General features: G+C 46.1%; 1 protein-coding gene across 10 annotated transcripts in view; it reads right to left on the bottom strand.

Annotated features, from left to right (window-relative positions):
* Window positions 1-27155, bottom strand: part of DOCK7 (dedicator of cytokinesis 7) — a 174056-nt gene that overhangs the window by 145337 nt on the left and 1564 nt on the right. For all 10 annotated transcript variants that reach the window (XM_020993043.2, XM_020993042.2, XM_020993040.2 and 7 more), the window contains exon 2: window positions 6824-6929. In XM_020993043.2, the coding sequence (XP_020848702.1) occupies window positions 6824-6929 (106 nt within the window). The remainder of the gene's footprint in view (window positions 1-6823; window positions 6930-27155) is intronic.

Here is a 27155-nt window from a genome sequence, read left to right on the forward strand (position 1 = left end):
GCATCTTATTTAGCACCTACTATGTGTCTTGTGCTGGGCACTACTGGGTGATACAAAGAAAGGCATAAACACCAAGGGGCTCAGTCTAACGAAACAGACAACATGCAAAAACAATGCGCGAACAAGACGCGTACATGATAAATTAAAAACGGCTTCTAGTAGACGGTAAGATTTTAGCGGGACCTGGACAGAAGCCACAAGACAAAGGCTACTGCAATGACACAAGTAAGAGGCACTGAGGGCGCTGGCAATGCTGGAAAGGTGGACATGTCAGGGTCTGACAAGTGACAGGATGTGTGTGGATGGAAGGAGAGTGAGGAGTCCTGGACAATCTCAAGATGATGAACGGGAGACCCTGAAAGGATGGCAGCACATCGAGGAGGAACAGGGAAGTCCAGAAGAGGGTGCGGTTTGGGGAAAAGATTGTAAGGATAGCTCAGACATACTGAGCTTATGACATCTCCAAACATCCACTTGGAAGGCGCTAAGATTTTTGTCCAATGATAAATTTCCTTATAATTTTAACTGCACTTGAAAACTTTTCAATTCCACATAATCGGCACTGTGCCTTCTCTGATCTTCTGCATGCCCTGTTTGGTCATGATCACTCCCTCCAGCCACACTTACAAACACCTTCTTCTTCCTTGCTCCTCTAATTTAGGATGTGACCATTTTTCTATGTAAATTGTGTGTTTCGGTGCATGGTATAACGTGTAGGTCTACCTGCCACCCAGGTCCTCTCTGTCACTGTTGTCTTTCAGTTTATCAAACACCACATCACACTGTGTTTGCTTCTGAATGTTCTGTATTAAATCTAATCCACTGATTAAGTTTACTATTTCTCAGTACCAAACAGTTGTGACTAGGGCTGCTTTGTAGTACAGTTGGAGATTAGCCTCCCTTCCTTCCCACTTTTTTTCGTTATTTACCTTGAGAATCTTGACTTTGGTTCCTCCAGAGGAATGTTGTCCTTTTTTTTAGCTATCCAAAGTTATCTTTTATCAGTCTGATTGTTATGGAAATAAGTAAATGAATTCCGTAGCACAGTCACTTAGTATATTAGCATGGCCTAACCTTAAACAATCTCTTCCCATTCACTCAAGTCTATCTGTCTTTATGCAAGAGTGAGTTGTAACTGTATTGTAGAATTACTGGGTATAGTTCCTAATATTTTTACATTGGTAATTATTTTGAATGAAATTTCTTTCCATCGCTTCCTGTTGGGTTTTCTTGGTAATATATAAAAAGACATAATTAATTTGAGTTTACTTTATATCTTGCTACTTTCCTCAAGTTACCATTTCAATTAATTTTTAGATAACTTTGTAGAGTTCTTGATTGGATCATCTGCAAAAGGCAACAATTCTATTTCTTTTTTCTGTGTGATTATTCCCTAAGCATCTTTTTTTTGTCTTACTACAAGAGCACATTTCTAGCACCATGTCAAATAACAGTGATAATAATGGTAGCACCTAGTAAGTGCTTAATACAGGTTTATTGATTGATTGACAATGGACATGTTTACTTTTCTTTGGATTTTAGTAAGAAAGGCCTTTAATTTATCTTCATTAGATCTAAATGAGGCTCTCTTTTTTTCCCCCCACAGACAAATACTATTTAACATGTTAAGAAAAGATCTATTTAATTCTCTGCTTTTTGGTGCTTTTATCAGAAATGGATATCGAATTTTGCCAAATCTTTTTCTACATCTACTGAAACAATTATATGACTTTGTTCTATTTATAGCTCTCTTAATATTGACTAAATCTATAAATCCTACCTGTTAATAGCATACAACCTTTCTGAAACATTCCTGTCGCCATTTGCTACTATTTTGATTATAATTTTGCAGATTTTTACAACAGATTTTTTCTATAATTTTCTCCTGATTCTGTCTCTTCCTGATTTAGGTTATTGAGATCATAACTGAATGATATAACAAATCTGGGAGGATCCCCTCTTTTCCTGTTTTTGCAAACACATTACGCAAAATTGCAATTAATTGCTCCTTTAAAGTTTTATAAAACTCATTTGTAAATCCACTTGATTCTGGGATCTTTTTATTTGGGAATTCATTTACTACTGCTTGATTAGTTTCCTTTTCTGAAACTGGGTTATTTAAATTTTGTATTCCTTGTGCTGTTAATCTGGATGTTGCGTATTTTTCAGGATTCATCCATTTCCTTTAAATGATCAATTCTGTTGGAATATAATTGGGCAAAGGTGTTTCTAATAGTTTCCTTCATTTCTTCTCCAAGCGTTGTGATTTCTCCTTTCTCATTTTTTATACTGGCAAGAGTAAACTGAGTTAATGGCTCATCAATTTTGGTTTTTTAAAGTGTCTAATTGTATTTATCAATTCAAGATTCATCTGGTAACACTGTCTCTTTCCAGTTTCATCCTTCTTATATGTGTGTGTATGCACACACATGCATATGTGTGCCTATGTTCACACACACACACACACACACTCTCTCCTCACAGCTACTACAGTGATTTCTCTAAAGCACAGGTATAAAGACAACAGTAACTAGCATTTATAGAGCACCTACTATGTGCCAGGCACTGTGCTAAGCAGCATAAATATCATCTCCTTTGATTCCCACAACAACCCCGGCAGGTGGGTGCTGTTACTATCCTCATTTCACAGATGAAGATACAGACAAGTAGAGGTGAAGTGACTTATCCAAGAACACACAGCGAGTAAGTGTCAACGGCCAGATCCGAACTTCCCAGCAGAGCCCGGGTTGAGCCAGGTCACTCTTCTACTTACTAGGGGCCTCCACAGCTCCCTCCCGCCTAGCCTAGGACCAAAGATCAATGGCTTTGTAGGCTTGTAAAGATCTCCATGGCATGGCCCCGACCCCCCCCTTCCAGTCTTATTTCTTATGCTTTTGCTTTCCTGCTGACCCTGGCAGTTCAGACCATCCTTGCCAGGCCTTGCCACTCTTCCTCGCACTGGGTACACTGCCCTCATCTCCAGGCCCTCACACTGGCCTCCCCTTTAAAGGCCAATGTTCATGAATCCATATATGCTACAGTGCCCTCTCCTGTCTGCCATGAGGGAACTGAAAAAAGGGAAAAGCCGCTAAGTCTGTGGGTGAACGGTACTGGGGTCTCCCCTCCGCCCCCATGCCCGGGGCAGGAGTTCATGGGAGGGGGCTCAGAGAGGGCAGGCGGTACCTTTCCCTTGTGTACTTTGGGTTCCTCTGACATCTCTGCCCTCCCCTCCCCTGCGCACCATGTGTCCTTTCATGGCCACTCTGTTAGGAAAAGGTCCTGTCATCAGAAATCACGTTTTGTCATAAAGAGTCATACGCCGAAAAGTGCATTCCCAGCAATCTCTTGTGCGAGACGACCATCTGGCCCATCTCCCATAATGTTCACAGCACCGTCTCACAAGAATATTGCCCTGTGGAAGCCGAGGCCTGGCTGTACTTATTTATGGACAGATTGTTTCCCCCTCGGCCTCAACAGAACGTAAGCTCCTTGTGGGCAGGGCCCGTTTCATTTCAGTCTCTTTATCCCCAGTTCCTGGGAGAGCTGGGCACCCAATATATATGAAGAAAGTGAATGAGCTCTAACTTATTACTGTGACGCAGATCAAGCTGGCCGCCTTCGAATGCCCGGCCTCCCTACTCTCCCCGTCCTAGAGCAGGGCGGCCGCAGTTACACCAGCCCTTTTCAGGAGATGCTCCTGAGTTGCATCGCTCTGCACTTGGAGGATGGAGCCCATCAAGCCTGACCATCGTATTTGTGACACAAAATTAAATTCAACACAAATAACAAAGGTTATTTGCCCTGTGCAGGCAGGTCCTTCAGAGACAGCTGCCCCCTCTCCTACTTCCCAATCTAAATGCATCTGAGGCACAGCAGTCTATTGGAGAACCCAAGACCTCCACCCAGCACAGAAAACACCAGTGCAGCATTGGGATATTTCAAATCACTTATTTAAGCAACTCATAAGTATAAAGGATTCACATTGAAACCTGGTACTCCATGGAGAGTTCACGCCCCAGGAGGCTCTGACTCTTTCTGTCCAGTCCCAGAAGTCGGTACTTTCTCAGGCCATTCCCCCACCCCACCCACTCCTAAAATCTGGCCATTTAAAATGTCTAGTTCTTGTTCTGGTTATCGGGGTATTTTCTATTTTTATAGGTAGTTAACCACCTCATCTAAACTATTAGTTTTTTGGCATATAATTGGGCAAAATAATTTCTGATAAATTCCTTTATTTCCATCAGGCAGTCAAGAAATATTAAGGGCTTCCTGTGGCTGTGGGTTGTTCCTGGAAAGGTCTCCTACAGAAGGTGGGATCTGGGCTAAATCTTGAAGGAGACCAGGGAAGGTGAGAGAATTTAGGCTGGGGGAGGGGCAGCAAGGTAACTAGCCATTAGGCATTCCTTTTTCATATGGGCAATTTATTTTTCCTCCTTAAAAAAAAAATCAGATGACAAAACCATTTATTTTGTTCTTTTTTTATTCAAAAAAGCTCACAATTTCATTAATTCAATAGGGGTTTTTTTGGTTTCCCAATTTATTAATTTTCTCTGATTTTCAGATCTCTATTTCAGTGTTTAGTTGGGGCTTTGATTTGCCACCTTTTTACTATTTTCAGTCATGTACCTCATTCACTGATAAAGTGTTGAGAAATCATTGCCTAAGGAAGTTCTGCTTTGACTGTCCCTCACAAGTATCCTCTCATCAGCTCTTAGGCACTGAACAATCACCTCTATGCTGCCGTTCCTACCCCCAACTCTCGCTGACCTCCAGACTCACATCCAACTGCCTTTCAGACACCTCAAACTGGGTGTCCAGCAGACATCTCAAATGTAACATTTGTAAAACTAAACTCATTCTCTCTCCCTCCAGACCCTCCCCTCACCTAATTTCCCTCTTACTGGGCAGGGCAGCACTTCTTCCCAGACCCTCAGGCTTCCCCATGTCCAGGTTGTTGCCAAGGCCGGTAAATTCTCATTTGGATTACTGGATTACAGCAGTAGCTGACAGTGCAACTGCCTGCCTTCAGGATCTCCCCACTCCCGTCCATCCGGCATTCAGCCGCCAGGGTGATTTTCCTAAAGCGCAGTCCAACCACGTCACACCACCCCCAACCTCCAGTGGCTCCTTGTCACCTACAGGATTATGCTTCACTAAGAAGGCAAGGGGTCCCTGGCTGTGAGTTTCTTCTTCTCCCCTTCTCTATGTCTCAAAACACCCTGACACCATACCCACGTCTCTCCTCCAGTCTGAGATGAAGAGACCCTTCTCCCCAAGGCCGATGGCTCTCTATGTGACTTTGCAACACATGGAAACTTTAAAAACTAAAGAGGTAACTTGATACGAGGCAACAGGAAGCAATGAGATCAAACATATATCCTTCTCTTTGGCCCTGACAGCCCTAACCTAGCTGGCCAGTACTATTACATTACACATCAATCTCCTCCCTGTATTCTAAAGCCCTCTCATGCTGCCCTCTTGCTGTCCCTCCCATAGGACACTCCCTCTCCCATCTCAGCACCTTTGCACTGGCAGTGTCTCACACCTAGAAAGCACTCCCCCTCCTCACTGCTGCCTCTTAGAATTCCCACTTTTCTTGATGAATCAGCCCCTTCCTTTCTTGACCCCTCCTCTAGGACTGCCCTCCCCGCCCACCAGATTACCTCATAGTGATTCTGTGATATATATTTTGCCCAGTCCTGTCCATTCCCAAGAGAGTATCAGCTCCTCGAGGGCAGGGACTGTTTCATTCTTGTCTGTGCCCCCTTGGAGCCTCGCACAAAGCCTGGCATGAAGCGAATGCTGAAGCAACGCTCTGCGACCAATCTGCGTCCACGAAAAACAGAGTACCCTGGCTCTGTCAGCAGCTGATGCGAGTCAACTTTGCTGACCTTGCAAGACTTCCATCCTTGTGGCGGCTGCCATCTAGCTCCAATACTTTTATCTTGGAACACCACCAGGAGAACGTCAAGCAATGGGACGAAATCCAACCGACAAACCAAACGGTAGGTAAGAGAGTGGGTGGATGCAACAGCTCTAAGCGCAATCATTTGATGCGGTGATTCATGGAGGCACGAATCCTAAGATCGTGTAAACAGAATACATTTCATCCATTATGGTCAAGCCGCTGGTGAGTCTCGTCTCGGCCTTACATAAAGGCACTTTCTTGGGCTGAGAGAAGAATTGGCTGGCATACCTTCCCACAGGCCGCACTACACGACTTTTGTTGTGATTCTGTTCAACAGTATTGGAGAGCATACACCAGAACACATCGCAATCCAAATATGTCTATGTCTTTAAAAAGCAACAAATATCAGCATCTACCATGTCACTGGAACTGCCCAAGTATCAGAAAGACCTAACTTCTAATATACTTTGTATACCTGTTCCTAGTTAATTTACAAGCTCAATATTTTGTATAAATCAAAATTTACTCCAAACTTCTACCCTCTTTTCATAGTTGTGTTTTCATGCCTCTTCATAGGAGCGGTACCTAACAACAAGATGATCTGTGTGTGTGTGTGTGCGTGTCTGTATATACACATGGGGAGACAGGAGTGGAGAGAAGACGTGAAGGGCACTGGGGCTCCCAGTGTTGAGAGTGACCTCCCTGAAAGAAGGAAAAGAAAGGCCCCCTTGGGTCAGCTACATGCTCATCCTCCCTGGCGTCACACTCGAGCTGCAGAAGGAAGGTCGGAGGCACTGGGGGCAGGCCCCAGCCGGAGAGCCTTTCCTCCTGGTTCAGATGCCCAGCATCTGCAAAATGCTTCCAGCCTCGTCAGCAACGCGCCACGACTGAGCCCATTTTTGATGCGCTACTTACACTGGCGTGGTGGGAAACATTGCCCACAAGGCTGAGGTTCTTGAGAAGCTGGGGCGAGCCGCTGTACTGGCCTGAGATCTGCTTCCTCACTTCAGCTGCCACTGTTCTATGGAAGGAAGGCAAGTCACAGATTAGAAAAACTTGTACAGCTGGAAAAAGGAATGTTGGGGACAGTTATTTTACACCAATGTTTATACAAAATTAACCACAATTAACTAAAACATGGTTCTGAGAGAGGAATACATGGCAACAGAGAAATAAATAAAAGTGGGACACAATGTCACCTCCACAGCCAGGTGGTGGCATTGAGGGAGAGAGCACCATTCAAATCCTGCCTCGGGCACATACAAGCTGTGTGGCCCTGGGCAAGTCACCTAACCTCACTCAGTCTTCTCATCTGTAAAATGGGAGTGATGACTGCACCTACTTCACAGGGTGCACATGAGGATTAAATGAGATAATTCATTCAAGTGTTTTTACAAACTTAAAGTACTGGATAAATGCTGGCTACTATTATTATTCTTGTGGCTGTTCAGTCACTTCAGGAATGTCTGATGACCCACGACCCCCGAGGTTTTCTTGGCAGAAGTACTGCGGTGGTTGGCCATTTCCTTCTCCAGCTCCTTTTATAGATGAGGAGACTGAGGCAAACAGGGGGAAGAGACTTACCCTGACACCATACTTGTAAGTGTCTGAGGCTGGATTTGAACTCAGGAAGATGAGCCCGGGCACTGTGCACTAAGATGCCACCTAGCGGCCCCCATTATTATTACCCCAAGCCTATAAATGAACTGATTCTTCCGAATAAAAAAAAAGCAGAAAGACAATGAATTCACTTTTAGACTTGCTGAATTTAAGACATCCACTGAACGCCGGGAAGAGCAGTCTGACAGGCAGAAGAAGCGCAGCAGAGTGGTGTCCAGAAGGCCTAGAGAAGAGGGTGATGGACGGTATCAAAGGCTACAGAGGTCAAGGATGAAGACTGAGAAATGGTCAATGGATCTGGCAAACAAGAGAGGGCTGCTTTGGTGGAATAAGGAGGTCTGAAGCCAGACTCAGAGCTAGGCAGGGAGGGAGAGGAAGTGAGAGGAGAGAGGCAGAGGCATCCAGGTGACTGCAGATGAGGACAAGGAGAGAGGCAGCGCATGGGGAGTGGTCGCCATTTTTCTGTAACAGATGAGGCCAGATTCTCCGCTGAGAGGCTGGGGGGAAGGGGAGTCACGGGAGGCTTGGGGAGGGATGAAAAGCTTTGGAAGAGCCACTGTGGGAGCTGGAGAATGAGGAGACAATGTGGATGTAGGGAGAGTGCCCGGCAGCAGGGAGGGCCCAGCTGGGTCTGGGTAACTGGTCTCTTGTGGCCCCAGTCAGAACAGCAGTGCAGTTTTCTCCACCCTTGTTCAGCCGCATGTGTGCAGGAGTGAAGGTGACACGTGGTGGAAGTAACCCAAGACTGTGGCTTAGCTAGACGGGAACAGTACGATGTGGGGATGGGACTCAAGGCCTTCAAGGGAGTATAGAGTTGGCGTGGTTCACCCAGGGGAGGGGAAGGGATTTGAAGTCGTGATGTTGAGGAGGAACAGGGATGCTGACAGCTTGTGAACATCTGAGGGAATTTCAGAGCTCGTGGAAGTGGGGCATGTGTGGGTGGGGATGGTCATCTTTGTGTGTGGCTGAGATCGACGGGCGGGTCAAGTTGTGGTGTTTGAGGAATGAGTGTGTATGCTCACGTCCCCAGGCAGGAGGAGGAAAGAAAGACTGTTAGCCATCTACTGAGCTCATGAGCAAACAGGAGTACCACCATGGGGGTCAGCAGACATATCTGCCAGAATTTAGACTGGGAGGAAAGTGTGGACAGAGAGGTTACTGAGTAATAGTGGTAAGTAAAGGGAGACCCTGGCCATGGTGCTGAGAGCAGGGAGGATTCCTAGGCCTCCACCTTGACCTGGGGGAATGTGTGAAAGTGCAGCTGAGGCTGGAAAGAGCGTCCAGGACAGCTGGGTCATCAGGAGGGGGCCAAGTCTCAGTGAGAGGCCAGAGATGGAAGGAGGGGGAAGTTTGTGACCTAGAGAACAAGCATTCCAGAGAGCACTGAGGAAGGGCTGGCTTCTACAACAGGACATGGAAGGATGGGAGCAGGCAGTGTGAGGCAGGAAATCGGTTCTTTAAGGAAGTGCTTCATAAGTATTAAAGCACTATATTACTATTCAACTCAGCTGAAAGGGCATCATTTTAAATGTGAGTTATCTGGTCACCCGCTGCCTCTGTCCTTGCCCAGAAGGTCCCTCAAGCACTTATGTCCAAATGAGTAGACACTGAGTCCCCCATCTGGGTTCAAGTTTATTTCCTTTTTTGTTATGAATTTAACAATCAACAAAAACAAACATTTCAATATTAGAGGAATAAGAAAGAGAACTATATAAGAAATGGTGGATTTCTGCTACACACAGTTTAAATTTAAAAAGGTAGTAAAATAAATTTGCTCCTTTGTCTTTTCTGAACTTTTTTCTTTTATGCATTAAAAATAATTTGTATTGATGTCCTTTCCTTTCTACTTCTGTCACTACCCTTAAGTCCACAAGAAGCGTTCCACAAACACACCAATGCATTGGCCACATCTGGCATCTGGGCACCAGCTGGTGGTCATTAGAGTAGGAAGTGACCTCAGCGATGACAGGGCCAAATCCAAATTCTTCTCTTTGCCAATTAAAGCCCTTCACACACTGGCTCGCTTTGTCGGACGGGACTTCCCTTCACATACTCGTGATCTGGTCAGACTGGCTGCCTGGATGTTCCTTACACCCAACACAAGGCATCTTCAGCCTCCACACCTCCATACAGGCCATTTTCAAGGCCGCTTCTGTTCCCTGCAAAGCTCAGCTCAAGCATCACCTTCTTACGTGAGGCCTTTCCACATCTCCCCAACAGCTACTGCCTCCCCCAAAAAAGTCTCTTTTATTGAAGTATGTAAGCTGTATACTGTGTATGTGTGAGGGTCAGCGTGACACGGCAGCTAGAAAGCTGGCTTCCGAGTCAGAAAGGAAGGGGTTCAAGACCATCTCTGACACATGCTAGCTGCACAGGCCGCCTCTTGGCCCTCGGCCAGCGGTGACAAACCCAAGTAGAAGATGGCCACTCAACCACAGAAAAACCGCATGCTATTTTTAAACTATTATCTTTTAAAAATTATTAGTCATTTTTTTACATTTTTTACATGTTGAGTTCTGAATTCTCTGCCTCCCTCCCAGCCCTCCCTTACCTATTGTGAAGGCAAAAAAAGATATCAATTATACATGTGAAATGTATGTGAAATATGCAAAACCTATTTCCATGTTAGCCATGCTGTAAAAAAGAAAAAAAAATTAAAAAATGATGCTTCAATCCACCTTCCAACTCCACTGGTTCTTTCTCTGGAGGAGATGGCCATAGAAAACCACATATTAATACTATGTTCTATTGTATTTTGATTGATTTTGTTAAATATTTCCCCATTATATTTGAATCGGGTTCCCCTCACTAAGGTTGTGTGACACAGTGTTCATGTCACCTGGGGGCAGGGAGGCCTTCCCTCTGGTATCTGCATGCCCACTGCATGCCCATGTAGGTGGATGCTCCCAAGGTCAAACGGGTCGCCAGGGCAGCTCCCCAGACCTCTCACTGTGTCCTGTTGTTAACAGAGCTCTGACGTGACTGAGCCCAAGCAAGCAAACATGCTAGCATGACCGAGTGTAAGAGACTGGATACTGCAGACGCAGATCTCAGGTCATCTCACCACCAGTCCTTTTCGTCTACTTATAACAAAAAAAACGTAATCGATGCTTGTTAAATTAAGAAGCTGTACTGAGATTCAAATGAGATAACATATGGAAAGCATTTGGAAAACCTTAAAGCGCTTTATAAATATGAGTTGCTATTGTTATTATTATTACTTAGATGCGGACATAGATTCCCCTCTAAGACCCCACTCTGTAACATTTCATAATCAGGCAACGAAGATATTACTTAGCTAGTGTTCCAGAAAAGAGCTCCTACCTGCCACCATCCTAACTGTCCTCCCCCGCCAGCACCCCAACAACAGAATCCTTTTTCTTTCTTCCCCCACAACAAACACTTGCAGGTACTGCCTTCAGAACAGCCCAGGCAGCCTCCCCGTGGTGGAGGCGGCTTCCCTCTAATGAAAAGGCGAGGCTGCCAAGGGCAGACACAGAGCCAGCTTCCAATCCCTCTGACTTAGAAAATCAGGTCAGGGTGAGAAGAGAAAGAAATCAGAAGCTTCAAGATGGGAATCAGTCAAAAAAGAAAAACTAAATGAAAGATAGTTGTCTTAGCCTCCAAATTCAGCAACTTTTCTAAAAATTTACTTTAGTTGAAAAACTCACAAATGAACAGACTTCACAAACTAGAAACAAAGACATAGGAACAGATTCCAAAGACTGGGCTTTGCATTCATAAATATTTATTTCAAGGGGGGAGTTTCCCAAATCAGAATTTAAGATCAGGAAACTCCCCTAAAATGGAAACATTCCTCACTCTTCCATATCACCACCTATTCTAAAACTCAGGCTAAGTCATGCGGTAGGAGTTTCACTGTAAATGCTAAAGTGCCTCCATCCTGTGATTCCAAAGAAAATGCTGATGTAGCACGAGGGACACCATCAGTCAGGATGTCACTCACAGGCTTGTCAATGAAATTCCCTCCTCTTGGCCAGCCTTTGTGTGGTCACCTACATGTTTTTGTGGGGCTACTTTTAAACTGGAAAAAGCAGGTTACCAGAAGCAGCTCCATCAGATCACTGCCAACCACAGAGGACTGAATGAGGAAAGAAGGGCCTTTGATTCCCAGCTGATTATGGAAGCCCCAAAACAGGCTTCACAGATCCTGGTCTCCAACAACACAATTCACATTTACGTGGTCTCACGGATGCGTCACAAAGTGATGGGTTAGTGAATGTGGAACATCGAAGACGCATCAAAGACCTGAATCTGCACACTGAATCCCTCGTTAACAATATGTTAACAATGACGTTAAGCATCATCTGACTTTCTTTTGTTAATTTTTTTACCTTGAAAACTATGATATTACTAAGCCCTACTCCACAGCACATAGTAAACAATTTTTTAAAACCAAATAGTCAAATAATGGGAGAATATAAAATTTTACAATTTGACATGCTAGGTATTTGTCATTGGCACTGGAAAAAAAACAAATCAGGCTAAAAAATTCCGCTCTTAAAATATTCAGTTGCAGAATCTGAGACAGAGTTTTTTGCTAAATCTCACTCCTCACCCATACCAAATAAAGCAAGATTTGAGGACAGTTTATGTTCAGTAGTTTTTCTGTTATAAGAGAGGATCAAATAAGATGCCATCTGTAAAAAGATGGGCAAACCTTAAAAGCACTCCATAATTGTGAGCTGATGTCAGAAAATGCCTATGGCGTAAAGAAAAAGTCATTGCTGTTTTAAATGAGTGGAAAAAAATAAAGCCGAGGTTCCACTCACATGTAAGGAGCAGATGACAGGGGAGGCATTTTAAAGTGTGAATGCTGTTATGTTCCAGTATGGGCCACGTTCAGAAACCATGAGAACTAGAAAAATGCTGAGGGGTATTTACACTTGGAAAAAGTCTGTGCCTTTCCCAGCCCTTGGGGATGAGCACCATGTATGGTGGAGCCCAAGGCTAGGTCCTGGCAACGGCTCACAAGCTTGGAGAAATCTGAGTGAGAAAAGAAGGGCCATCAGAACAGCAGAGGAAGAGCTAACTTGGACACACGCTTGGTTTTCTCTATTTTAAGGATTCCACAAAATTACTATTTTCTGAGATCATCCTTCCTTTCCCATTTAGCTGAAGTCAGTCAACAATACAATGATTATACCCCACTCTTTTGGTCCCTCTTTAACTTTTTTAAAAAAAAATGTTTTGATAACCGTACTTTTGTAGAATTGGCTTACTCTGTGATCCTAAGATTCCGAGCAGGGGTCAGCAGGCACCACAGCCTTCCCTGCCAAAGGGGCCAGTGCGAAAAGAGGGGTTGGTTAAGCAGTCTGTGGGCAAGGGCTGTCTCTCATATACAAACATCTGTGCCTTAGAACCATGCCCAGACACAGGAAACATGTAAATGCTGTTTCTTCCAGGCATTCTTTGGACAAAGTCAAATGGCTCGTTTATACACACAGGTACTTCTCTTCAAATCTATCCATCTCCACACATCAGGCAGTCATTAAATATCTATTCAGCAGCTACTGTGTGCTAGGCACTGGGGACACAAAGGAAGGCCAAAGCCTTCCCTGCCCTCAAGAAGCTCACAGTCTACAGCCAAACAGCAATGTCCAAACAAGCTCCCAACAGATCAACTGGAAACAATCTGGAAAGGAAAGGCCCTAGAAGTCAGAGGGGTTGGGAAAGGCTTCCTACAGAAGGTGTGATTTTAGCAGCAGAAGCCCGGAGGGAGTGGGGCCCAAACACAGTGGGCACGGCTCCAGAGAAGATGCCCATTCAGAAATGGAGGGACAGCCTGGAGGCTGCTGACACAGACTGCAAAGGACAAGGGGGGAAGGGGGACATGCGGTAAAGCCTGGGAGGGGAAAAGGGCTCTGAACACCAACAGAGGACGGGATATCGGGTCTGGGAGGTGCTAGGGGCCACTGCAGTGGATGGGGTGGGATGGCAGTGGCATGGTCAGGCCTCCACTTTGGGAAGCTCCCTTTGAGAGCTGAGTGAAGGATGGGCTGGAGTGGGGAGCAGCCTGTGGCAGAGACAAATGCAGAGACACCAGAGGCCAGGGTAACTATGCCGGGGTCACCCAAGATAAAAATGTGCTCAGAGGCAAAGTACCTGTGAAAACCAGCTGCCAAGCACGACCATTCCACCCCCATGAGACCCAGCCAGCTGGTCCTTCTTGGTCTGGCTCAGGTCATCCTCATTCCTCCCTGGACTGGCAGCCCGGAACAGTCTGCTGCCATAATGACAGTGGCGGCAGCAGCAGCTAACCACCATTCTTCCCACGGGTTTCCCAGCCTCGTCTTTCCCCATTCCGATCCACTCTCCACACAGCTGATCATGGCTTTCCTTAAGTAGGGAAAGCCCCGTCCCCCCCCCTCCTCAAACTCCAGGGGCTCCTGTAGTCTCTAGAATCGAACACCACCTTGTCCTCCTGGCCTCCCAGCCAAGTTTCCCATCGTCCGTCAGAGCCCTTCCCACCGGCTACGGCCCAGCCAGGCTGCTCTTCTCTCTGCTCCTCGGCCTCCATGTCCCCGTGCTCCTGCTGCTTGGAATGCTCACCTCAAGGGCCACCTTCAGCATGAGGCCTTCCTGCCCAGAGACTGGCTCCTCTGAACTCAGCAGGTCCCTATTTTGTGTGTGCTCTATGTGGACATATTTTATCTCCCTCACAAGGACGTGGCATTCCTCATGGGTAAAGACTGTGACTTCTGTCTTTGTATTCCCAGCATTAGCATAGGGCCTAGACCAGAAGAGTCCTCAAAAATGTTCACTGTTCACCTGAACCGTGATGAAGAGTGGGGGCTAGATGAATGACACCCAGAAACAGTCAAGAAGCATTTATTAAGGGCCTACTATGCGCCAGGCCCTGTGCTAACCACTGGGGATACAAAAAAAGGCATAAGACAGTCTTTGTTCTCAAGGAGGGAGAGAACACGCAGACAGACAGGGACAAAAATGTTATATACAGGATGAACTGGGAACAATCAGCAGCGGGAAGGCCCTAGAATTGGCGGGGGAGGGGAGGTTAGGAAAAGCTTCCTGTAGAGGGGGGACCCAGCACTGACTGAATGACAGGTAGTCTCACTGATGGCTCCCATGGGCAAGTTACAGACATGCCTCGTGCAATAATAACGACAATAATATCAAGGCTTCCCCAAGCTGTTCAGGTGGGCCCCAGAGGTTAGAGATTTCACGTAAGAGGTCAAAGCAGCAAAACGCAGACGTGGGCTTGCTGCGTCGAAGTAACCCCCAGGAACCCCTTCACTTTGTCCTCATCGCCCTGGTCCAGAAGGTCCCTGGGGAAAGCCCTCTGCCTGAAGTGCCAGACCAGACAACCTAGGGAGGGAGTGGGGTCCCGCCCGACGCAGGTCTCCAGGCAGACCCAGAAAGCATCAATCAGAGAAGGAAGGAGCTGGGGCACTTTGGGCGCAAGGAAGAAAAACCAGAGAATGCTAACACAAGAGAAGACACAGAATCCAAGGCCTGCAAGTTATACATTGTGGAGCCATTTGGAGAGACGTCATGGCTGAAGCTCTGTGAACTCGGAGAAGAAACAAACTTAAGAAGAAATGGAGAACTGTAGGCAGAATCTTTGGAAGCCGTGCAGACTGGAAACAGGCAGAAGAAGTGTGTAGCTACAGAGAGACAAGATTAGAGAACAGTATTGGAGGACAGATTTGTCAGAAGCAGTTGGCCAACAGGGCAGAGGGCTGCACGAAGACCAAGGAGATGGGAATCTCAGGAGGCATTGATGCATCTTGCAAAAAGATCATTGCCTACAGTGGCAGATCAGTGGAATAGATTAGGTACAAATTACATTACATAGTAAATGACCACAGTAATCTAGTGTATGATAAACACAAAGATCCAAGCTTTTGGAACAAAAACTCACTATCTGACAAAAACTGCTGGGAAAACTGGAAAACAGTATGGCAGAAAGTAGGTATAGACCAACATCTCACACCATATACCAAGATAAGGTCAAAATGGGTACATGATTTACACATAAAGGGTGACACCATAAGCAAATTAAGAGTACATGGAGTAGTTTACCTGTCAAATTTATGGATAAAGGACCAAAGAAGATGCAGAGTAATGTAAAATAGATCATTTTAATTATACAAAAATTTTTAAAAATTTGCACAAATGAAACCAATGCAACCAAAATTATAAGGGAAGCAGAAAACTGGGGGAAAATTTTGTAACAAGTATATCTGATAAGGGCCTCATTTCTCAAATATATAGAGAACTGAGTCAAATTTATAAAAATACAAGTCATTCCCCAATTGATAAATGGTCAAAGGATATGAACAGGCAGTTTTCAAACAAAGAAATCAAAGTTGTCTATAATCGTATGAAAAAATGCTCTCAATCACTACTGGTCAGAGAAATGCAAATTAAAACAGCTCTGAGGCACCACATCACACCTAGCAGCTTGGCTAATCTGACAAAAAAGGAAAATGTTGCATGTTGGAAGGGATGTGGGAAAACTGGGACACTAATGCACTGCTGGTGGAGTTGTGAACTGATCCAAATTGGAGAGCAATTTGGAACTAGGCCCAAAGGGCTATCAAACTGTGCATACCTCTGATCTAACAATATCACTGCTAGGTCTATATCCCAAAGACATCGAAAAAAAAGGAAAAGGACCTATCTGTACAAAAATATTTATAGCAGCTCTTTTTGTGCTGGCCAAGAATCAGAAATCAAAAGGATGCCCATCAACAGGGGAACGGCTAAACAAGCTATGGTATATGATTGTGATGGAATATAATTGTGCTATAAGAAATGACAAGCAGGATGATTTCAGAAAAACCTGGAAAGCCTTACATGAGCTGATGCACAGTGAAGTGAAAAGAACCAGGACAACACTGTACACAGCGGCAGCCATACTGTTCAACAAAGAACCGTAATACAATGATCCGAGATAATCCCTAGCACTAATGAGGAGGCCGACCATCCACTTCCAGAGAAAGAACTGACACTGACTGAATACAGACTGAAGCACGTTATTTTTCACTTTCTTTCATTTTTTCCTTTTATTCGAGTTGTCTTGTACAAAACGACTCACACGGACATGTTTCACATAGCTGCACATGTTCATCATCTCAGAGAAGAGAGAGGAGAGGGAGGGAGGGAGGGAGGGAGACATGCAATTTGGAACTCAAACCTTTAAATAAAAATGCTTTAGAATTGAAGATAAAACCCAAGATCACTGCCAATCTCCAAGAGAACAGTTCCACTATCAAAGTGGGAAGAGGAACCATATTACACAGAATTGTGTGAAAAGAAAGTTGAGGCAGTAAGTGTACACCCCACATTCCAGGTATATGACAGCAACAAAAAAAAGGAAGGAAGAAAGGAAAAGAAAGAAAGAAGGAAGGAAGGAAAGAAAGAAAGAAGGAAAGAAAGAAAGAAAGAAAGAAAGAAAGAAAGAAAGAAAGAAAGAAAGAAAGAAAGAAAGAAAAAAAGAAGGAAAGAAAGAAGGAAAGAAAGAAGGAAGGAAGGAAGGAAGGAAAGAAAGAAAAAGAAAGAAAGAAAGAAAGAAAGAAAGAAAGAAAGAAAGAAAGAAAGAAAGAAGGAAGGAAGGAAGGAAGGAAGAAAGAAAGAAAATGACTGGATGGTCACTAGAAAGAGTAGCAGAATCAAATGAGTTTATTTGAGTGATGGGGAAAACCTAACCATGTTTAAAAGTCTAAAGGGAAAAGTCTTATAGGAAAGAAAAATGTTACAGATGTTAGAAACAGAAGGGATAACTATGAGATGGCCTAAGATCTGGAGAAAGCGGGAAAGGATGGAATCCACAATATGGTGCAGGCTTTGGCTTTAGCAAAGACAATCTACTCCTCTGACACGAAAGAAAATGATGACAAAACAGTGGCAGAGCCAGCAAAATGTACAGTGAAGGATGGAGATTCTTTAAAGGAGCTCAGAAAAACTGTAATATTTTCAAAGTCTGAGGTGAGATTATCTGCTAAGAAGGAATGTGCAGGAAAGAAATAAGGGTTTAAGAAAGTAAGACCAAGTCTAGTCTAAGTGCTGAGCTATGAAAATTGTCAAAGGAGAATAGAAAAGATAAAGAAACTAACTTTATGGGGCCCAAGTTGAAAATAATCTTAAACTCACGAGCCAGGCTGGACCAGTTCTACCACAACCTATGATTTCACTGGTAACCCATTCAAAGCTGCCACTTGGGGCGGCTCACTGTCCAGTGACACACAGAGTGACAAGGACCAAGCCAAGATGGCGGAGGCAGCCTTTAGGAAGCTGACTGACAGGCCCGTGGCATCATTCTCTTACACAGTGTGAACCCTGGACCTCCCAGAAAGGACATGTCCTCTAGCTTGTTAAGCCCTTTAATCAATGCCACCGACTGAACATCAAGGAGCAAATACAAGGATTCACTAAAGCATATTCTCACTCAGCCGAGCACTAATCTTGGATGGCTTTAAAAACCGACTGAACAGGGGGACCTACCTTCTACACCGAGACTTCTGGCCAGGTCAGAGTTTAAGAAGGAGCTGAGAGGGCAAGGCCCAAGCTCGAGGTCTGACCCAGGCCCCTCCCTCGGAAAGAACCTTTCCAGCGTCCCCATCTCTATCAAGTAGGGCCTGATTATTTCCACGTGGTGACTCCCCTTGAGAATGGGAGTGCCGAGAGGCCAGGCCGGGGTTCTGCCTTTCTTTGTAACTCCAACACACAGCACATAGTAAACAATTAATAAATGTCTGTTGACTGACAGCAATATCTTCATATATTAACTAAAGATGTTAGTAAAAAGCCAAACTTCCTAAGTTTGGAGAAAAATCTGGTTCCCCAACTGATCTTAAGTCACATCATAAATCCTGAAGGCCACGGAGGAATGGTTAGTAAGGAGAGGGGAAAAATCTCATTTCCCAGATTAAACCGTGAATCGAAATCACCAGACACTGAGCTGGGCCAACCAGGTCATACCACTAATGAACAGCCTTCACCAGATGGGCTGCATGTAACACGTGCATCATCTCTCCCATCCTTTAACACAAGAGGTCAAATTTAAAATAGCATATTTTTAAATTTTCAGTCCAAATACCGTAACACCATGTCTACTCAATTTCACAAACATTTATTAAGTACCTATTGTGGACACATAGACAAAAACCCATCTGGTCCAGCAGCCCTCAAGAAGCTTCCATTCTACTGGAAAGATACAAATTCTGTGCAGCTAAGGAAATGCCAGCTGGTTTCAGGAAGGAGGCAGGACCAGAAAAGGGCCCCACAGGAGACAGGGCTGGAGCTGACCCTGGGAGGAAGCTCGAGGCTCTAGCTCCAGGTGCAAAGACAGCAGAAAACGGAGGAAAACAGGGCAGGCAGAGCTGGCAATGGAAATGCCCGGATCCCCCCAGAGGCCAGAACGGCTGGAACAGACAGTGCCTGAAATCAGGGTGGAAAGGGCAGGCAGGCCAGACTGCAGAGGGCATAAGCCCCTGACGAGGCGGGAAGGCCTGGAGGCAGATTCTGAGAGGCTGGCCGGGATCCATCAGAGTATTTTATCTTTGAACTGGGCACCCAAACTAGAGGGAAAGGCTTTTTCATTCTTCCACTTACTGACCTATCACCAAACACACAGCCAGCCCTTCTCATCAAGCAGTTCCCATCATTACAGTCCTCTACACACATCTCATCTGCAGATACACAGTACAACTGTCAGTATCCCGACAAACAGGTGCTCAGAGATGTTATGGGACTTGCCCATATTTTGAAGCAGATGCAGCTATAGACAGGGCCGTAAGCCGGGATCCTAGCAGAGCCAAGGCCAGATCCTGACTCAGACACCTACCAGCTGGGTGACCTGAGACAAGTCATTTAACATCTGCCTCAGTGGCCTCCTCTGTAAAATGGGGGTGATAACAGCTACCTCCCAGAGCAGTTGTGAGGATCACATGAGGTAGTATATGTGAGCACTTTGATTTAAAAAAAATTTTTTTTGAAGAGGCATTGGGGGTTAAGTGACTTGCCCAGGGTCACACAGCTATTATCTGTTAAGTATCTGAGGCTGGATTTGAACCCAGGTCCTCCTGACTCCAGGGCCAGTGCTCTATCCACTGTGCCATCTAGCTGCCCCCTATATGTGAGCACTTTGCAAAGCCTGAGGTGCCACACAGCACCATCAGAGGGGGATGATATCTCCTGACTCTACCAGATGCCTCTAACAAACTCAAATGCTTCATTCCTCATCTGCTTCAAAGCCTCCCACCACCTGTTCACCCTCCTCCTTATTCTATCACATCTAGGACTACTGCAGGCACGTGCCTGGGAGCGGAGAAGGTGCCAACCTCTTGGGAGAGTGGAGGGGCTTCCCCATTTAGGGAGGGCCTTACTCCCAAATCCAGTCCCCTCCCATCTGTGTCCATGAATCACTCGCTGCCCACAAAGCCTCTACTACTCTTCCAAGATTCCAGTGCCCCAACAACCATCCTGTACCCTTCTCTTCACCACGCCAAGGCCAGCGGTCACCTCAAAGTTGTATCTGACTCACTCCCACCGAAAATCCAACCGAGGCCCCATTACTCCACACATCCTTGAAGTCTCTTAATATGTCTCTTACAATCTTACGTCCCTCCATGAACCATCTCTCGCGTTGTCTTTATAGAGGATTTGTTTATGTACGTCTTCCATGTCCCAGTGCAGGTATCTTAACCTGCCCCCGTCTGATTATAAACTCCTAGAGTTAAGAGACAAGGTCTCGTTTTTTCTGTATCTTCCGATGTCCCATGTTTCAATGCTCAACAAAACGTTATTGAAAGAACAATTTACTTATGGATTTTGAATGTGTAAATGGGCTTTATTTTTCCTGTGAATGTTTATGTAATGGCGTCACAAAACTATGTCACAAAAAAAAAGATTAAACAGTTTTGTTTTGTTGTTTTGTCAGAAATAAGACCTAGCAATCCCAGGAGAAAATACACAAGCCACAGCAACAGTGTGTAATTATGGCTATCACAACATCCAAATGGACACAGGAAAAAGAGGGAAAAAACTATAAAATTTAAATTTTATCTTCAAAACACAAAGCTTAAAGTGTGATTTTCAAATGAAAAGGGACAAGACCCAAACAAGAAGCTAACAGATGAAGCTACAGAACAAGGAGCAGGAGAAAAGGAAGTTCAGGCAAGCGAAAACTAGCAAGTAGCTGTCAAAGAGAAACAGAAAGGCCCCTGGAAAGAAAGGTGAGCTCCGCTGGCACCCGCGAGAAGTTTCCTGCTCTTATCTATGCAACTTCTGTCGGTGAGATCTTCAAAGAGCTCCCCTCTCCGTGACTAAATACTACAGGCTGTACTTCTCTCAAAGCCATGCCTTCCTTCTCGCTTCCATCACCTCTCTGGGTTTCGGTCCCCATGTCTGTAAAATCTCAGTTAAATGTTAAGTGGCACAGTGGATAGAACGTCAGGCCTGGAGTCAGGAAGACCTGACTAGCTGTGTGACCCCGGCCCAGTCACTTAACTGCTGCCTGCCTCCATTTCCTCATCTGTACAATGGGGATAATACTAGCACCTACCTCACAGGGTTGCTGTGAGGACCAAATGAGGTCACAGTTGTTAAAAGTGCTGGACACGTGCAGGAGAACCTGAGGGTCAATGAGCTGATGGAAGTCTCCTGGAAAGGGCCTCGACGCTCTACGCAGGCTGCTCTCACACAATGGAATGGGCTCTTTTGGCGGGTCTCCTTCCCCAGAAGCAGTGACCCCTGGCTGCCAGAGGGAGAGAGCTGGGAGTGGGCCTGGCCACCCCCCGCAGTCTCCAGCTCTCCCAGGTCTCGCCTTGGGGATCATGTGGAAGATCTGCAGCCGCACCAGGGAGAGAACCAAACTACCCCAAACACAAGGGAGGCACATGTGGGAAGCTGGAGACGCTGGGAGATGCACGGGCTTGGCAGAGGGCCCGGTCGAGCGCAGCCGGTGGGGCGGTGGGCCTCAGCTTCCTAGACTGTAAAATGGACTTGAATGAGATCATCTCTGTGGTCCCTTTCAGCTCTGACTCTGATTATCTGATCTGTAGGGATGCCGTCCACCAATGTACATGTTCAAGTCAAGACTGGTGAAGAGGGAGAACAGGCTCGGGGACAGACGAGGAGAAGCAGGGTCAGCAGGTGGAGAGCTGTCTTTGCGGAACAGGCCGAAGGGGATGCTGGATCGTTCCAGCACGTGAAAACGAGTCAGTGTACAAAGACTACAAAGGCAGGAAGGGATCAGATTCTCAAGGGCTTCAAAAATCAAAAACTAGCATGTACTTTTGCTCCTGAAGGTAACAGGGAGCCAGTGGAATTTACTGAGTAGGGGGTGACATGGTCAGACCCAGGCTCTAGAAGATCACTTGATAGCTGAATGGGGAATGGATTGGAGTGGGGAGGGACCTGGAACCACCAGGAGGCACAAGATGGGGAGGGCCAGCCCCGAAGGGCAGCTCTGAGTGAAGAGAAGGTGACATGGAAGAAGGATGCTGTGAAGGGAGATAGGAGTTTTGGGAAGAGAACGGGTCTAGGGAGTAAGACAGAATGAGTCCAGGATGGCACCTTGGCGGTGAGCCTGGTGACCGGGAAGATGGTGGTACCCTCCACAGCAACAGGGAAGGCCAGAAAAAGGAAGGGTCTGGGGGGAAAGATAGCAAGTTCTGTTTTGGAAATGCTGACTCTGAGGTGTCTATGGGACATGTCATTGAAGATGTCCAATAGGCAACTGGTGATATCAAACTGAAGCTTAGAAAAGAGGTCAGGGGTGGAGAAACAGATCTGAGAATCATTTTCATAGAGGGAATAACTGAACACAGAATTCCAGAGAATAACAAGTAGATTAGAAAGTCTTCTTAAATGAGCAATGCAAAGAAATCAAAGAAAACAACAGAGTGGGAAAGACAAGAGATCTCTTCAAGTAAATTAGCGATCTCAAGGGAATGTTTCACGCAAAAATGGGCATGATAAAAGACAAAAATAACAAGGACTTAACAGAAGCAGAAGAGATCAGGAAGAGGTGGCACGAACAGACAAAAGAACTACACAAGGAAGATTTTAACATCACTGATAACTATGATGGTGTGATTACTAATCTAGAGACAGGCAGCCTGGAGAAATGAAGTCAACTGGGATTGACTTAGGAAGCACTGCTTGAAATAGGCTAGCAGAAGTGATGGATTCCAGTTCAGCTATTTAAAATCCTAAAGGGTGATGCTGTTAAACTATTGAACTCAATGGGTCAACACATCTGGAAAACTCAACATTAGCCAGTGGCTTGGGTAAGATCAGTTTTTGTGTCCCAATCCCAAAGAAGGCAATGCCAAGGGATGTTTCAATTACTGAACAACTGTGCTCCTTTCAAACACCAGCAAGGCTCTGCTTAAGATTCTGCAATCTAGACTTTGGCAATATGTGAACTAAGAATTACCAGAAGAGCGAGCTGGTTTTTGAAGAGGCAGAGGAACTAGAAACCAAATTGCCAGCGTTCAGTGGATTGTGGAGAAAGCCAGGGAGTTCCAGAAAAGCATCCATCTCTGCTTCGTGGACAACACTAAAAGCCTTCGACTAAGTGAATCACAACAAAATGTGGCAAATCCTCAAAGACGCGGGAGGACAGATCATCTCACTTGTCTCCTGAGGAGCCTGTATGTAGGTCAAGTAGCAACAGTCAGAACCAAACATGGAATGACTGATTGGTTTAAGACTGGAAAAGGAGAACAAGGCTGTACGGTGGCCCCTTCTTTATTTAACTTATCTGCAGAGTACATCATGCAAAATACAACGCTGGACAAATCAAAAGCTGGAATTAAGGTTGCTGGCAGAAATATCAACAATCCCAGATATGCAGATAATAGCTCTCTGATGGAAGAAAGTGAAGGAGAATTAAGAAGACTCTTGATGAGGGTGAAAGAGGAGAGCATAAAAGATAGCCTGCTGCTTCACATCCAAAAAGCAAAGACCCTGGCAACTGCTCCCGCCACTTTCTGGCAAAGAGAGGGAGAAGAGATGGAAGCAGTGTCAGATTTTATGGTCTTGGGTCCAAAGATCAATGCAGACGGTGACTGTGCCATGAAATTACAAGACATGTGCTCCTTGGAAGGAAAGCTACGGCCAATCTGGACAGCAGACTAAAAAGCAGAGACATCACTTTGCTGGTAAAGGTCCTGGGTTCAAAGATCAATGCAGATGGTGACTGTGCCATGAAATTACAAGACATGTGCTCCTTGGAAGGAAAGCTACGGCCAATCTGGACAGCAGACTAAAAAGCAGAGACCTCACTTTGCTGGTAAAGGTCCGTAGAGTCAAAGCTTTAATTTTTCCAGTAGCAACGTATGTCTGTGAGAGCTGGACTACAGAGAAACCTGAGCACCGAAGAACTGACAGTTTTGAACTCTGCTGCCGGAGAAGACTTCTGAGAATCCCTTGGACAGCAAGGAGAGCAAATCAGGCAACACTTAAAGAAATCAATTCTGACTCTTCACTGGAAGGCGAAATACTGAAGCTGAGACGGAAATAGTTTGGCAACATAATGAGAAGATGGAACTCACTGGAAAAGACCCTGATGTTGGAAAAGATTAAAGGCAAAAGGAGAAGGGGATGGCAGAAAAAGAGATGGATAGAGAGAGTCATTGAAGCAATGAGCATGAGCCTGGACAGACTTGGAGAGACAGCGGAGGGCAGAAGGGCCTGGTGTGCTGTGACCCATGGGGTCACGAAGAGTCAGACATAACTGAACAACAACAATAATGGAGCCCGTGGGAGCTGATGGGATCCCCACGCAAGACAGTACAGAGCAGAGGTTCTCAACTTCTCCTGTGTCCTGGACACCCCGCCTCCCAGCCCCAGGAGTGTGGTGACGCTTATGGACTCTTCAGAACAATGTTCTAAAACGCATAAAATACTCAGTATTACAGAGGAAACAAATTATGCTAAAATACAGTAATCAAAATATCTTTTAAAAACATTAAAATAAGTTCACAGACCCCAGGTTAAGACTCTCTAGCAAAGAGGGAGAGAAGGGCCCAGGAGAGACCCTTGGGAAACACCCACGCGGGGTGGTCGTGACTTGAAAGAAGATTCAGCAAAAGAGACAGAGACAGGGTTAGTTACAGGGGTGGAAAGAGAACCAGGAGAGAACAGTATCATGCAAAAGAGTCAACACTGGCCACTCAAAGGGTGCTGTGTGGGTAGCGGGGAGGAAGAGGATGGAGAAAGGCCATTCCTGCTGCTGTTCCACGCTCAGTCATATCTGATTCTTCGTGACCCCACATGGGTTTTCTTGGCACAGATACTGGATGGTTTGCGTTTGCTTCTCCAGTGGAGAAAGGCCATTTGATCTGGCAATGAAGAAACCACTGGTGACCAGAGGGCAGCTTCAGTAGAAGGAAGAGGCCAGAAGGCAGAAGAGAAAGCACTCAGAAGAGAGTGAGAGGACTGACTGTACACAGCTCTGTTGAGGGGCTTCACCATGTCAGGGAGAAAAGAGACAGGATGACAGAGAGGAGGGATGGCAGGCTCCAGCGAGGAAGTCTGGGGAGACGTGGGAGTGTCTGTAGGTAGCAGGGGAGCACCAGTGGAGGGGGGAGAGAAACTGAAGATTAGTGAGAGGGGTGAGGATGGAGGAGGCAGTCAGCTGGAGGTCTTGCAGCAGGGGTCACCCGGGCAAGGAGAAGGGGTGTGAGACAAGGGGTAATGGAGATTTTGTTGTGGGGCATGACCTCGGGTGATGTGAATTGGGCAGGGAGAGAAGAGGGAGCTCCAGGCAAAGAGCCTCAATGTTTTCAGTGAATTCGGAGGCAAGGTCTTTGGAGTGAGAGGCAGGGAAGCCAAGGGAGGGCAGAGCAGGGTGAAGGGTTGGAAAGGCCACTGTGGGGATGGCAGAGAAGTATTGGGGACGTGCAAAAGGACTGCTGGGGAATATGTAACATAAACCGTGGTGGACCCCTTCAGTATGGTTTTGTGATTTTCTCCTGCTCTGTTCAAAAGTATGTGATTAAGAAAGACACGATTGGTGAGAGTGACCCAAAGTACTATCAATGACAGGAGGAGGGGCTGCCATCTCCTAGCACCAGGGCAGACGTTAGATGGAAAGACTATGAGCCAGCTACTGACCTCCCCGACAAAGGACAGTGCCCCAAGGACAGAAGGAACTGGCCCCCAGAATCTTGGCTCACACAGATTTGGATTGAATAACCCACAAAGGAGGTGGTGCGTAGAAGGGGCAATGGGGACTGCTGAAGGCGAGGGGGGCATGAGTGGAAGTGCAGCCTGGGCTGGAAAAGGTGACCATGGCCAGCCAGAACACAACAGGAGGTGAGAACCAAGATGGAAGGAGTAGAAAAGGAAAAGGCTTAAGATGAAAGTGAGATGAGGAGACCAGGAAAATCTGCTTAGTGGAGGCAGCCTCTGACAGAGGATGGACGTGAAGGATGGGTTCTAAGAGACAGGGGAAGAGGGAGCATTCCAGGCCTGTCTAAAGTCAGTGCCGAAAGAGAAGCACATCCTCTGCTCTGTGTTGGGGCACCTGGTGGCCCAGTAGGTAGAGCACTGAGCCTGGAGTCAGGAAAACCTGAATTCCAATCCAGCCTCAGACAGTGACTCACTGGGTGATCCCGGACAAGTCACTTCACCTCTCTGCCTCGGTTTTCAAGTACTTACTTCACAAAGATCAAATGAGTCAACATTTGTAGAAAGCTCCCAGCACACAATAATAAAATAACTACATAAATGCTTCTTTATTCCCTTCCCTTCCCCTTATCCATCAATAAAAATACAAAACAGGAAAAAGCCTGAGACCTATTTCCACCACACTGATCCAGCATTGCACATTAACTGCATGCAGCAATTCTAGCGTTGCTCCTCCCCTGTTCCTGAATGCTCCCACCTATTCCTTAAGCCTCAGCTCACACAGCCTCCTCCTAGGGAGGGTCACCGCACTTTCACTTGGGGAGGGATTTCTGCAGTCACTCGGCCCACCTACACCCCCAAACAGGGTCATCCCACCAGGAACTGGCCAGCTTCTGTTTTCAAAGCTCCAGCAGGGTCAAGCCTGAGCCTCCTGAAGCAGCCCAGTCCACTTTCTCCTCTTTGCCACTTGGACCACGTTCAGCTCCTGGTCCTGCTCCTTTCAGAGCCAGCTCCTCTTCAGACTGTCCAGAGCCTTTAAAAAAAAGGCTCCTCAGATGGCAGGACCCTGGGATCACTCACCATGTGGTCTGCCCTCCTCTGGAGCTCCCCTAACCCTTGCAAAATGCTCTCTGGTCTTGTCTCAGACACATTTGGGAATGTCCTTTATGACAGAAGGCTACCCCAAACTAGAGCATGCAGAAGATTGCTCTGCACACAGCAGGCACTACATAAATGTTTGCCCAACTCCTGAAACAGTCACCAGATCCCTAGGTAGCACTGAGGCTGCCAGCACACATATAACCTGCTCTATTAGCCTGCCTTCCTGGGGTTCCAGGGCAGCCCCACACCATCCACCAGGTCATGGGGGGAGTCAGTAAACTCTGACTGGGCCTTGCCTCGGACACTGGCCAGTTATGTGACCACAAGCAAGTTACTGACCCTCTACCACCCTTGGGAAGAAGCCCCTATGTGTGTCCTATCCAGCTTGCCTCCCCTT

This window comes from Phascolarctos cinereus, unplaced genomic scaffold (genome assembly GCF_003287225.1).
Source record: "Phascolarctos cinereus isolate Bilbo 61053 unplaced genomic scaffold, phaCin_HiC Scaffold_5;HRSCAF=322, whole genome shotgun sequence".
In the NCBI taxonomy this organism is placed as follows: Eukaryota; Metazoa; Chordata; class Mammalia; order Diprotodontia; family Phascolarctidae; genus Phascolarctos; species Phascolarctos cinereus.